The 14,263-nt window shown below is 57.8% G+C and overlaps 1 gene segment (V, D, J or C); it reads right to left on the minus strand.

Annotated features, from left to right (window-relative positions):
* Positions 1-314: 314 nt before the first annotated feature.
* On the minus strand, positions 315-9,375 carry LOC138423852 (immunoglobulin heavy constant epsilon-like). The segment is given in 7 exon segments: positions 315-1,198; positions 1,291-1,424; positions 4,331-4,660; positions 4,733-5,056; positions 5,144-5,467; positions 5,586-5,876; positions 9,167-9,375. Coding segments are annotated over 7 exon segments (1,695 nt in total).
* Between the last annotated feature and the right edge of the window lie 4,888 nt (positions 9,376-14,263).

Consider the following 14,263-nt stretch of genomic DNA (forward strand, 5'->3'; position numbering starts at 1 on the left):
CCATGAATGGTCTCTCCTGTCAGCGCTGACCATGACTGACCCTTTAGGGTTTGCCGGCTGGGAGTGGGACTGTTGTCTGACCTCCGCATGGGGAAGGGTGGTGAGTCTGGGCTGGAGGCCAGTGGAGCAGGTGTGGTGGAGGCTGAGGCAGGGTCTCTTTGGGCATCAGAGGGTGCTTGAATCAGGCCTGGCTGGACACTCGGGCGCTCGGGACCCAGAGCTGCCTTCTGCCTGCTTCTCTCTGCTCCTCGCCTTCCTCCTTGGGTGGAGGCGCCTCCCACTTCCATGGGACCACAGGCACCTCCCCTGAAGTATGCTCACGGGATTTTTTACTTTAATGAACTTTACTCGGAAAAGTTAGGGGAGAGAGGTCAGACAAGGCCACAGCGGGGGAGGTTTGGGGGGGCTGCTGGGCTGAGTGGGAGTGGGGTGTTTGGGCTGTTTGCCTGGGCTGAGCCGGCCGCGGGGCAGGCCCTGGGGGTAACGCCCCTGTGCTGTGGGACCTGTCTCCCACTCTGGAGGCCCTGCCTGCAGCCCCCACAGCTCTCCCCAGAAGGGCTTCCCTGCCCCCTTATTCTGCAGGCCCAGCGCCTGGGGGTGGGCAGCAGGGAGGGTGGACATGGGGACAGGGCAGGGGTGGGGGGCAGGGCCCTTGGACCTGGGGCAAGGAGGTAGGACAGAGGCTGGGGAGGGAGCTCTTGGCTTGGCTGGGCTGGACTCAGATGCTGGTTGGGCTGGACTGGGGCTCTTGAGTCTTAGGTGGGCTCTGGACTCTGAGCATGGGGTGGGCTGTGAGCTCCAGGCCCTCCCTGTGTTTTGGGGGCGTTTCTGTTAGTCAGGATGTGGTCCCCACCGCAGGGGCCTGGGAGGAGCCTAGGGTGGTCAGTGTCCACTCCCAGCCCAGGTCCCTGGAGGGGGCAGATGCTCTCCTGGGACTTTTCCCTAAGTAGGGTGGGTGTGGGAGCTGTGAATGGGCCTCCTTGCTGCCGTGACCTTGAGGCTGGGCTGGACTGTCTGGACGCCTGCATGCTGGTCGTTGAGGCCCTCAGTGCTTGTCTGCTCCCTTCTCCTTCCCAGCGCAGCTTGGCAGCCGCAGGGGTGCTCAGACGCCAGGAGGCAGCGGGCGCTGTGTGACATTGGTGTAGTCTTGGGAGCCCTGGGGCTGCCCCTGGAGGATGGCGTCCAGGACCCATTTCACCTGGGGGAAGGCACATGTGAGGCGGGTTCTGAGCCCAGCTGGGGCTCCCCTTCTCGGGGCGCCCCGCCCGGAAGTGGGGCGTCCGTGCCCACCTTGCAGAGGCTGACGGTGGCGCCATAGCTCACGCTGAGCAGGAAGAGCACGATGAAGACAAGGAGGCTGGTCCAGGTCTCCTCCAGCTCCTCGCTCTCAGCTTCCTCCGCACACAGGTCCTCGAGCGCCAGCTCTGTGGGCAGCGGTGGTCAGCCCCCTGGCCTGGCGTCAAGGTGGGGAGGACAGGCCTGGCCACCTTTAGGGAGTGGAGGGAGCTGGGCCTGGTGCCCTGGTCCGGGTGGCCTCCCCTCTGGCCCCTCCAGCTGGCCTGGCCATGGGGGCAGAGGCCCCTGAGCCGCGGGCAGCTGCGTGGGGGAGTCCGGGCCCTGCCGTCCATCCTTCTACCCCCAGGTGGTTGGGGTTTTGTCTCCCACCATTTTGCACAGCTTTCTGCTGACTGCTGGTCACTTGCACTCGACCCTGTGGTCTCCTCACCTCTGTCCCACCCCGACTCCTGCTCCACGGCAGGTGGTGGCCCCTGGCCCGGGGAGTGTCCTCTTCCATCAGCTGCATGGCCCGTGGCTGCCTAGCCCGGCTCCCTGGGTCCCATTCCTGCTCAGCCTCACTCTCGTCAGCCTGGGGGCCCCTCAAAGAGCATGGGGAAGGGAGGCCTCCCTGCCTGGAGCCCTCAGGAGAAGCCTGGACCCGGGATGGCCCCTGGAGTCAACAGATCATCACAAGGGGCGCCCGAGAGCTGTGCCCAGACATGTGGACCTTGCCCAACCTGTGGGGATCCAGAGCTGCCCGCAGCCCTCTGCCCGTCCTGTCCCGGGGCTGGGCCCCTCCTCTCCCAGCACAGCCTGCACTCTGGGCTCCTTTCAGGGTGTGGGTTGTGCACGTGGTGCTTTCTGTGTGCGTGCGGCGGTGCCTGTGTGCTGTCCACACGGGCACCCACATGCGTGTCTCTGTGACTGTGTCCATGTCTGTCCGCGTGTCTGTGTGTGTCCATGTGTGTCAGTGTGTGTCCATGTGTGTCAGTGTGTGTGTCCGTGTGTGCTCCCATGTGTCTGTGCATCCAGCTGGTCATCTGTGGGGTGCAACTGACAGAGAAGGGCTGGCCTGGGAGGCTGGGACCACAGCAGGGAACCACGTGGGGCAAGGGAGGGTCCAGGGTCCAGGGTGACAGGGTGTGGCCTGGGTGAGAGGGTGTGGCCTGAGTGAGAGGGTGTGGCCTGGGTGTGAGGGTGAGAGGGTGTGGCCTAAGTGAGAGGGTGTGGCCTGGGTGAGTGGGTGAGAGGGTGTGGCCTGAGTGAGAGGGTGTGGCCTGAGTGAGAGGGTGTGAGGGTGTGGCCTAAGTGAGAGGGTGTGGCCTGAGTGAGAGGGTGTGGCCTGGGTGGGAGGGTGTGGCCTGGGTGAGAGGGTGTGGCCTGAGTGAGAGGGTGTGGCCTGAGTGAGAGGGTGTGGCCTGGGTGGGAGGGTGTGGCCTGGGTGAGAAGGTGAGAGGGTGTGGCCTGAGTGAGAGGGTGTGGCCTGGGTGAGAGGGTGTGGCCTGAGTGAGAGGGTGTGGCCTGGGTGAGAGGGTGAGAGGGTGTGGCCTGAGTGAGAGGGTGTGGCCTGGGTGAGAAGGTGAGAGGGTGTGGCCTGAGTGAGAGGGTGTGGCCTGAGTGAGAGGGTGTGGCCTGGGTGAGAGGGTGTGGCCTGGGTGAGAGGGTGAGAGGGTCTGGCTTGGGTGAGAGGGTGTGGCCTGGGTGAGAGGGTGTGGCCTGAGTGAGAGGGTGTGGCCTGAGAGGGTGTGGCCTGGGTGAGAGGGTGTGGCCTGAGTGAGAGGGTGTGGCCTGGATGAGAAGGTGAGAGGGTGTGGCCTGAGTGAGAGGGTGTGGCCTGGGTGAGAGGGTGTGGCCTGAGTGAGAGGGTGTGGCCTGAGAGGGTGTGGCCTGGGTGAGAGGGTGTGGCCTGAGTGAGAGTGTCGCCTGGGTGAGAGGGTGTGGCCTGGGTGTGAGGGTGTGGCCTGGGTGAGAGGGTGTGGCCTGGGTGAGAGGGTGTGGCCTGGGTGTGAGGGTGTGGCCTGGGTGAGAGGGTGTGGCCTGGGTGTGAGGGTGTGGCCTGAGTGAGAGGGTGTGGCCTGGGTGAGAGGGTGTGGCCTGGGTGTGAGGGTGTGGCCTGAGAGGGTGTGGCCTGGGTGAGAGGGTGTGGCCTGGGTGTGAGGGTGTGGCCTGAGTGAGAGGGTCTGGCTTGGGTGAGAGGGTGTGAGGTTATGAGAAGGTGAGAGGGTGTGGCCTGGGTGAGAGGGTGTGAGGGTATGTTCTGGGTGAGAGGATGGGCCTCTTGTGAGTGTGTGGCATGCTGCCTGTGGCTGGCAGTAGATGGGTGTGGAGCCTTGGCACCAGTGGATATGGTGGCCTGAGGGTGCTTGGGACCCAGACCGATTCAGAGTGGAGTGAGGCTGAGCAGCAAGATGGGGCACTGGACGCGGAGCCCAGCCCAGCAGGACCGCATGGGTAGGGGGTAGTTCGGGGGGGGCAGAGAAGCAGACCCCACACTAGCCCACGTGCGCAGCTGGCCTGTTTGTGCCCCGGAGGTGACAGTGGAGGGACCCGCATGCTGGCGCCTGTGTGCGGGTCTGACTTGACCTGTTTCTCTATCTGGAGGGCCTCTGTGTGAGCAGCTGGACTTGGGAGCTTGGGGGCTTATCTGTGTCCAGAGGGGCTGGCAGGAGCCTCGGGTGGAGGCCCCCCACCTGGGGGTCTGAGACCCCCAGAAAAGGCTGAGGCCTCTGTGGTCCCTCCCCTAGGACCGCCCTCTGGCTCTTAGAACTTGCTGAGTGGGCAGAATTCATAGTGGGGTAGAGGGAGGGCCTCGACATGGAGAGTGATGCTGGACAGAGCCCTGCCTCAGCCCTGCCTGCCTGCCAAGCCTTCCCTTTCTCTGTGCTGGGACATCCCCCCTGACCCTGACCCACAGCCCATGAGCCCCAAGAACAGGCATGCCCAGGGCTCTGAGCAGGCACCAGAGTGTTTATTGACGGTGGACAGAAAGTCCCACTGGCCCCTCCCCTGCCCCGGGAGAGGGGCAGGTGGGAGGGTGGGCATTATTTACCGCTGTTAATGAACACCGATTTCTCCAGGGTCCTAGTCTTGGGCAGTGCCTCGTGGATCACTTGGCAGGTGAACTCATCGTCCATCTTCCAGCTGGCCTTGGGGACCGCCAGGCGGCTGTAGGCGAAGAAGGCGAGGCTGTTGTTGTCGGCCCTGTCGGGCTGCGTGGTGGTGTGCTGGCCTTCCCGCATCAGTTCCTTGTTACGCAGCCACCGCACAGAGATGTCCTTGGGGAAGAATTTCTGGATCAGGCAGGTGAGGGTGAGCTCCTCCTGATTCTCCAGCTCCTTTCTGTCTGGCCAGAACACGTAGACCTTGGGGGCCACACGCTTGCCTGCGGACAGGTGTGTGGTTAGCCAGGCTTCTCTCAGGAGGCCCACCTACCTCCCCTGAGCCTGCCACTCACCAACATCCTTGGAGATGGATCTCTGGATATCCTTGGGCAGGTCGCCGTGGCTCACTTTGCAGTAGTAGGTCTCGCCTTCAACCCAGTCAATGACGTTCACCGGCAGGGTGGACGTGACGGTGATCGTCCCGTTGAACTGATGCTTGATGTCGAGGGGGTCTGCGTGCACAGGTTTCCCGTTTGCCCTCGAACAGGTCAGGCTCAAGTTATTCGTGCTGGCCAGGTCCACAACCAGGCAGGTGATCTTGGGCGACTTGTTGACGTACAGCTCGAGGGGGGTGGGTGGGATCAGGTAGGTGCTCACGCCGCGGGGCTCGGACTCGGCTGTGTGCAAGAGGGGCCCGTGTGAGGTTGACCACCCTCCTCCCTGAGCCCCTGGTGTCTGAGTGTTGGCGAAGGTGAGGGCCGTACCTGTGCACCTGCGGGCGTGGTTGTCGAAGTTGAAGCCGTAATAGTTGACCCGGCAGGTGTAGGTTTTCTCGGACACCCACTGGCCCTGTGTGATGTTGACTTCGCTGTAGGTGGTGGTCAGATTGCCCTCCTGTATCTCGGGGCCGGGCTGTGCATACAGTTCTTTGGACTCGTGCCCGTCCACCAGCCAGGTGACCTTGATCTTGCCTGGGGTGTAGCCGGAGATCCGGCACAGGAGCTGGATGGTGGTGTGGGTGTCGCCGCTGGGGTCACAGGAGGAGTAGAAGAGCCTCACCGAGGGGTCGCTGAAGTTCTTGGCGCACTCTGGGGGCAGAGGAGGCAGGCGTGGGGCTGGTCTCCCGGAGACCCCCAGCCTCTCCTCCCTGCTCCTCCAGCCTGGCTGGCCCGCCCCCCACTCCCAGCTGCCCCAGCCCTGGCTCACCAGTGCTGACGGTCTTCATGGCAGTGGTGTTAGTCTCAGCGTGGAAAACACTGCAGGTGAACTGCTTGGGCTGCTCGCCCGAGACGGTCAGCTGGCTGGTGGTGACGTAGAGACTGGAGTTTGCCATTTGGATGCTAGGGAAGGTCAGGGTGCTCCCGTCCAGGGGCGCTGTGTCCCAGGTCACAGCCACTGACCCTGGGAAGTAGTCCTTGACCAGGCAGCCCAGGGCCACAGAGGTTTCTTTTATGCAACAGGTCCTCAAGGGGTAGATGGATGGATGCTGGCTGGAGACTGTGGGGACAGGACCAGGTCAGCGCTGGCCTCAGGACTGTCACCCATATGTGCCAGTCTGACTGCTCACCCGGGGTGGGCTGTGGAGCTGAGGTGGGGTGGTCTGGCTCAGGGAACACTGGGACTCTGCTCCAGCCTTGAGGGACAGATGGCTTCTTCTGGGTCCTTTTCTCACCTCCTGACCCCTCCAGGGACCCCCCCAGCGAGCAGCTCTGCTCCACCTCCTGACCCCTCCAGGGACCTTTCCAGTGAGCAGTTGTGCTCCACCTCCTGACCCCACCAGGGACCCCACTGCCTTTGGCCTGAGTGCCTGGACACAGGACACTTGAGTGGAGGTGCCAACCCACCTCCTGGAGGTGGGTGCTCAGAGCCCATGACCCCTGTCAGTGCCTGGGGACCGGAGAGACCTCCAGGAGATACCAGGCTGTTCCTCTGCCCCTACTCAGACCCCTGTTGGAGATTAGGGACCCTGAGAACCCCAGCAACCACGAGTTTGTCCCCTCTGCCCACCCTTAGCCTTGGCCTGGGTCAGAGATGCCCAGGAATCACCAGGCTGCTTCCCCACCCCCAACCCTAACTCAAATCCCCCTGGGGATCCAAAGGCCCCTCACTTCCCAGAAATCACCCCAGTCCTTGTGGGCATCCTGTGGGTGGATACACCTGCTGCCCTCTGGGCCCTGCTCCCTGAAGCCAGTGGATTAGCCCTTCAGGTCCCTGAGCTGTTCCATCACGGCTGCCCCCTCACCCCATTCTTCCCCTGAACAGCCCAGGCCCCCTGGTTCTCTGCCTGTGGACCCCCAGGGAATTCCAACTACAGTCCCGTTGAGAGAGGATGAAGATCCCTCAAGGCCCTTCTCAGCCCCCTCTGAAGCGCCCCCCACAGGCTCAGCCCAGTTCATTCAGCTCAGCCTATTCAGCCCTGTTCATCCCAGTTCAGCCCAATTCAACCCTGTTCATCCCAGTTCAGCCCAGCTTAACTCAGTCCAGTACAGCCCAGCTCAACCCATTTCAGCCCAGCTAAGCCCCGTTGATTCCTGTTCACCCCAGTTTAGCTCAGCTCAGCCCAGTTCAGCCCAACTCAGCCCAGTTTAGCCCAGCTCAGCTCAACTCAGTCCAGTTCAGCCCTGTTCAGGCCATTTCAGCCCAGCTCGACACTGTTCAGCCCAGCTCAGCTCAGCTCAACTCAGCTCAACCAAGCCCAGCTCAGCCATGTTCACCCCAGCTCACCCCTGTTCAGTCTGTTCAGCTTGGCTCAGTCTAGTTCAGCCGTCCTCAGCCTTATTCAGCCCTGTTCAGCCCTGTTCATCCCAGCTCAGCTCTATTCAGCTCAGCTCAACCCAGTTCAACCCAGCTCAGCCCAGTTTAACTCAGCTCAGCCCAGCCCCTTTCAGCCCAGCTTAGCCTGGTTCAGCCCCGTTCAGCTTAGTTCAGCCCTGTTCAAGCCAGTTCAAACAAGTTCAACCCAGTTCAGTTCAGCTCAACCCTTTTCCACCCATCTCAGCCCAGTTCAGCCCCACTCAGACTGGTTCAGCCCTATTCAAGCCAGTTCAATCCAGTTCAGCCCAGCTCACCCTTTTCGGCCCAGCTCAGCCCGGTTCAGCCCTGCTCAGCCTAATTCAGCCCCGCTCAGCCTAGTTCAGCCCCGCTCAGCCTAGTTCAGCTCTGTTCAAGGCAGTTCAAGCCAGTTCAATCCAGTTCAGCCCAGCTCAGCCCTGTTCAGCCCAGCTCGGCCTGGTTCAGCCTAGTTCAGCCCTGTTCAAGCCAGTTCAACCAAGCTCAACCCAGTTCAGCCCAGTTCAGCCAACCTCAACCCAGTTCAGCCCAAGTAAGCCCAGATCAACCCTATTCAACTCAGCTTAGCCTAGTTCAGCCCAACTCAACCCTTTTCAGCCCAGCTCAGCCCAGTTCATCCCAGCTAAACCCAGGTCAACCCAGTTCAGCCCAAGTAAGCCCAGATCAACCCTATTCAACTCAGCTTAGCCTAGTTCAGCCCAACTCAACCCTTTTCAGCCCAGCTCAGCCCAGTTCATCCCAGCTAAACCCAGGTCAGCCCAGTTCAGCCCTGTTCAGCCCAGCACAGTGCAGCTCAACCTAGCTCAGCCCAGTTTGATACAGCTCAACCCAGCCAATCTGCACTCAGCCCCACCCCTCCAGGGTAGGCAAACTCACTAGAGGAAATTCTAGCCCAGCCCAGCCCACCAGCCCAGATAGGTCTGGGCTGCCCATATTACCCACCTAGCCTTTCTAGTTCGGCTGTACTCAGCTGAGCGCAGTTTCTTCTGACTCAGCCCAACTCAGTCCAGCTGAGTCCAGTCAAGTCCAGGTCCACCTAGTTCAGCTTAGCCTGGTTCAGCCCCGTTCAGCTTAGTTCAGCCCTGTTCAAGCCAGTTCAAACAAGCGCAACCCAGTTCAGTTCAGCTCAACCCTTTTCCACCCATCTCAGCCCAGTTCAGCCCCACTCAACCTGGTTCAGCCCTATTCAAGCCAGTTCAATCCAGTTCAGCCCAGCTCAGCCCTGTTCAGCCCACCAGCCCAGATAGGTCTGGGCTGCCCATCTTACCCACCTAGCCTTTCTAGTTCGGCTGTACTCAGCTGAGCCCAGTTTCTTCTGACTCAGCCCAACTCAGTCCAGCTGAGTCCAGTCAAGTCCAGGTCCACCGAGTTCAGCTTAGCACAGCCCAGTTCAGCCAACCCAGGACAGCTGACTCCTGAGCTCTGCTCAGCTGGGCCAGCCTGGCCTAGGACAGCCAAGATAGGCTACCCTGGCTCCTTTAGGACGGCATCTCTCCAAGCCACCTGGCTCAGTCCACCCAGCTTAACCCTGGATCACCTTGACTCCAAGCAGCCCAGCTCCCTTCAGCTCAGTGCATAGTCCCACGTGGCTGAAGACAGCCCATATGGCCAGTGAGGCCCAGCTGAGGCTGGGATGGTTCGTCTCCCTCCTTGTAGCTCCATCCACTAAGCCGCACTTGGCCCAGAGGAGCCCTGCCTGGCCTACCTGGGTCAGGGTGGCTCAGGCCGGACGATGTGGGTGCAGCACTCCTGCTGTGCTGCCTGGCATGTGGACTGACCCCGGCAGCTTTCGATCCTGGGCTGGCCGCCACTGTCCTGGCTGGCTGTGGACAGATTCACGCTCAGCCCACTTTCCACGCCCTGTGTGTGGTCCCTGCCCTGGCCCTGACCTGTCTGAGAATCTCGACCCCTTTGTCTCCTCCAGGTCGGCTTCGAGCATTTTCTCCCTTTCCTGTGTCCCCATGCGGGGAGTGGACAGTGGAGAGACAAGCAGTGACCTGGAGGCTGCATTCCCATGGCAGGCAGTTCAGGTATCTTCCCCCAGCAGGGTCTGGGTGGCTCCAAGAACTGGGGCGCCCGAGGTGCTGGGTCCTCCGTCATGTCTCCATGGCTGATGTGGCCCGTCTGGCCAGTGGTGGCCATCTGCAGGATCCCGGGATAGGCTCCTGGGTGAGGTGAATCGTTAAGACTCATTGCTGATATTTTTACATCCAGATGGTAGGGCCTGGGCGGGGATTGGGGGAGCTCTGCCTCACTGCTCTCAGCTAAAAATGGGTTGGGAACCCCCGGAGGCCTCAGCAGCCCTGGAACTTCCCTTCTCTCTCTGTTCTTGGGAAGTCGACTGAGTGATGGCGGGTCCCAGGCCAGGCTCCTCTTTGTGGCCTCACCCCCTGGCCTCTGCTGCTGGCTCGTGGCCTCTCTCCTCAATGCCACCAGCTGCCTTGGTGAGCCCTTGGCATGCACTGTGGTCGTGTGATAGCCAGGAAGGGACAGGGCAGCGGGCACTACCACCGCTGTCCCCGAGGCCACCCTGAGAGCGAGAGGTCGAGGCCTGGTGGCCCCAGAGCCTGCGGTGGATCCTGGGGCTACCCGAGGGCACACTGCCAGGAGGAGCAGGCTGGAGTCTGGCCCACTGGGGTGGCCCTGGCTGAGTGTTGCGGGGCCGTGAGTCCAGCTGGGTGTAGGTAGGGGAGCGACAGCCCGCCTGGCCTGGGGAAGGCTGGACATGAGCTTCCCTGGAGCCTGGGGTGGACCGTGCCCCCTGGGCTGCCATTGTCCGCCCAGGGTGTGAGGACAGCGGTGACCTTTGACCTGTGGGGCAGCTGGTCCCCCGCAGATGCTCACCAATGTGGCTCAGCTGGTGATGGCTGAGTGTCAGCCTTGCCTCCCTGCCATGGACCTGGGCTACAGGACCCTGTCCCCTGGACCCAGGACGTCCTGGGCTGGAGGTCTGCATGCCAGAGGCCTTGTCAGGCCTGGTCCCCTTGGAGGGCAGAAGACCCCAGAGGGGCAGCTGGATGCCTGGGGGTGGACCCAGTGCACAGAGCTGGGGCCCCGAGGACCCCAGAACAGATTGTTCTGGCCTGTGCCACCCCTCCCCCCTTGGCCCCAGGGACAGATGGTGCATGGGAGGTGGACAGGAGGACACTGAGTTCCCTGGAAGGACCCAGGGTTCTCAGAGAAACCACAGGGAGGCCAGAGCCCCACTGGGGAGCCTCCCGCCAGGTGGTGTCAGGCCCTGCAGCCTTCACTGTGTGAGTGGGGCTGGGGCTTGGCCTGTCTGCCTGGGCCTACCCCGGCATCCCTTTGCTCATTCTCTCCTGCTGTGGACACTCAGGGCAGAGGCCTTGGTGCCCAGCCAATATATATGTTTATCTGGCTGTGCTGGGGCTTAGTTGTGGCACGTGAGATCTTTAGTTGTGGCACGTGGAAGCTAGTTCTCTGGCCAGGGATCGAACCCAGGCCCCCTGAATTGGGAGCATGGAGTCTTAACCGGGGGGCCAGCAGCAAAGTTCCCCCTTGCTAGTTTTCAACTTGTGATAGGCTTCTCCTGGTTAATCCCTTGGCTGTTAATGCTGCTTATTGAATCCTTTTTGTTGAACAGAAATTATCGATTTCCACATGACCGCTTCGTCGGCCATTTACCCTGCAGCTTGCACTTTTGGGGCTGCTGTGTGAGCTTCCTGGGCCTGCCGCAACAAAGGCCACATAGCTGGCGGCTTAAAGCCAGAGAAATGGGCCCTCACGTTCTGGGAGTCTGAACTCTCCAGAAGGCTCCAGGGGAGGAGCCCTCCTGCCTCTCTCAGTGCCTGGTGGCATCCAGTCTTGGCCTCCATCCTCACACGGCCATCTGCCCTTTGTGTCAGCTCCTCCTGCTTTAAGCCGTTGGACTTGATGTGCTTCTGAAATCTAGTGTGAACTAACCTCAAGGTCCTTAAGCAAATGACATTTGCAGAGACCTCATATCCAGACAAGGTCCCATTGTGGAGTGCTGGGGGCATGCACACGGCACCAGGGAGATGCTGCCTCTACTCTTTGCCAGCCTCGGCCAGTCCTTTCCTTCCAGCTTTCAAGCTGGCCTTTCTGATGTAAGTGTTGGATTCCAGCAGGCTCCCCCCCCACCCACTCACCTCGCAACTGCTGTGGAGTAGAAATGCAGGTTGAATTTCTCCATGGAAGAAGCCGGTTTCCGCGGTCACCTCAGAAGCTTTCCTGCTGCCCGACAGCGCCACACTCACTGCAGTCCAAGCTCCTAGGCGCGGCCAGGCTGTTTCCGAGTGTTCTCCTCGCCCTCGGGTCTGCTCATTTGTGTGTGAGACCGCCATTTTCAGTGGCGGTCAGGGATATGTGCTAGCACTGAGGCGGACAGTCTCCCCCAAACCCTCCATTCTTTGCTTTATGTTTCAAAGTGGTCTAAGCTGTGAATGGATCCCACCAACCCACCAGCCAACCAGCTCAGCTGGGATTTTGATTTGGCATACACTGTTTCTCTTAGTCTGGGAGACAAATGATGCTTTAATAAGCCGTCCCTTTCTTGACTGGTGTATTTCTCCAGCCACTCAGATTTCTTTCATGCCCTTGAGTGGAATCTGACTTTTCCCTTAAAAGACCTGGGACTTTCTTTTCTGGTTCTTCCTTGAGCTGCTGTGGCTTGTGCTGCCTTTTCGATCGCAGTTTCCAGCAGGCTTTGCTGACGTGGAACAGCGTGACCACTCCTGGTAAACTGGTCTTGCCAGGAATTGTGCTGGTTTTCCTGTTAGTTCTAACAGTTTGCTGATTGTGTTGGCTTTTCCTTGGAAATGAGCATATCATCTGCAAATAATACCTATTTCACATCTTTCCTTTCAATCGAAACAGCCGTTTCTTTTTTCTTGTCATGTACCATTGGCCAGGACCTCCAATAATCTATTAAATGATGATCTTTCAAGCTGTTTCGACCACAGTCCTTGTTTCACATTTTAATGTAATTCACATGCATACATTATTTATGAACGAATAGTGAAAGTGTTAGTCGCTCAGTTGTGTCCAACTCTTTGCAACCCTGTTGGCTGTAGCCTGCCAGGTTCCTCTGTCCATGGAATTCTCCAGGCAATAATACTGGAGTGGGTTGCCATTTCCTTCTCCGGGGGGATCTTCCCCTCGACCAGGGATTGAACCAAGGTCCCCTGCACTGCAGCTAGTTTCTTTACTGTTTGAGTCACCAGGGAAGCCCAACATTATTTATATATAACATATGTTATGTATATTTATTTATGTAACTGAAACAAAAGTTTCACGAAAATATTTAGTCTTGTATACAATGCATAGATTTTTCTCATTTTCTTTATTTATTACAAAAGGTTTTTTATTTAAAAACCTTTATTGTGAAACCATATAAAGGTTTTTCACTCTTTATTAAAAAAGGTAGCTCTCTGATTTGATTTCACTGTCCACAAATAGTCAGGTCACATGTGTGAAAAGCACTGCACAATAGTATGGCAGGAGGGACGGGCATACTTGCTTCATCTCTGTTGCCCTAATGGTCCAGGGGCGAGCGACGAGAATGAAGACAGGATACGAAATCTGGTGCAATGGGTCAGGGGACCTGCAGCCTCTGTTGGACTGGCAGGCAGAGTACACTCTGAGTCCAGCTTTTATTCCTAATTGCAGACCTCAAGACTTTCTCAAACCCTATCTTTCTCAAGACACATGCTGTGTTAATCATGTCCTCCTGAATGTCCTGGGCGACACTGATGTAGTCCAGGTCTCCTTGTTTACACCCCAGGCCGTTCTCCTCCGGTCTAGTCTCGGGCACAATCAGCAAGTTCACAGGCAGCGTTCACACCTGGCACCGACCCAGTGTTCCAAGGTCCATGTTTTCATGATGCCAGTCATACTCCCTCCGGGTCTGGCCTTGGGGTTTGAAAGTTAATCATTCCACAGTTTCTTAATATCTGCTGTTTTTCCAGATCCTATTTCTGTGGGATTTCTCAAGGCTGTGAAAGTACATTATTAGGGATTCCCACTACACATCTCCAGTCTTATGGGAACGCCTCTACAGCCTGTCTGTCAGATGTATTCCTTCTTTCTTACGGTCTTCTGGGTCGATAAGTACTTCTTGGCCTTCCATTCTAGTTCCCTTGTTGACTTTTTAGATGAGTCTCTTTGCATTATGGTTTTCGTGACTATATACTGTGCATTCCAAACTCACCACAGTGAACTTAGATTAAATATTTGCTACCTCACATAAGTCATTAGATCTGTGAAAACTTTGGTTTCATTTATGGACTCATCCTCTGCGCTATCGTCATGTACACTGCGTCCATACATATTAAAACCCCCATAACACACTGTTGGTGATTTTTATTTTTTTTTTATTTTTATTTATTTATTTTTTTTAATTTTAGTTTTTTATTTTTTAAATTTTAAAATCTTTAATTCTTACATGCATTCCCAAACATGAACCCCCCTCCCACCTCCCTCCCCATAACATCTTTCTGGGTCATCCCCATGCACCAGCCCCAAGCATGCTGCATCCTGTGTCAGACATAGACTGGCGATTCAATTCACATGATAGTATACATGTTAGAATGTGATTCTCCCAAATCATCCCACCCTCTCCCTCTCCCTCTGAATCCAAAAGTCCGTTATACACATCTGTGTCTCTTTCCCTGTCTTGCATACAGGGTCGTCATTGCCATCTTCCTAAATTCCATATATATGTGTTAGTATACTGTATTGGTGTTTTTCTTTCTGGCTTACTTCACTCTGTATAATCGGCTCCAGTTTCATCCATCTCATCAGAACTGATTCAAATGAATTCTTTTTAATGGCTGAGAAATACTCCATTGTGTATATGTACCACAGCTTTCTTATCCATTCATCTGCTGATGGACATCTAGGTTGTTTCCATGTCCTGGCTATTATAAACAGTGCTGCGATGAACATTGGGGTACATGTGTCTCTTTCAATTCTGGTTTCCTCGGTGTGTATGCCCAGCAGTGGGATTGCTGGGTCATAAGGTAGTTCTATTTGCAATATTTAAAGGAATCTCCACACTGTTCTCCATAGTGGCTGTACTAGTTTGCATTCCCACCAACAGTGTAGGAGGGTTC

The sequence above is a fragment of the Ovis canadensis genome, chromosome 18 (genome assembly GCF_042477335.2).
Source record: "Ovis canadensis isolate MfBH-ARS-UI-01 breed Bighorn chromosome 18, ARS-UI_OviCan_v2, whole genome shotgun sequence".
In the NCBI taxonomy this organism is placed as follows: domain Eukaryota; kingdom Metazoa; phylum Chordata; class Mammalia; order Artiodactyla; family Bovidae; genus Ovis; species Ovis canadensis.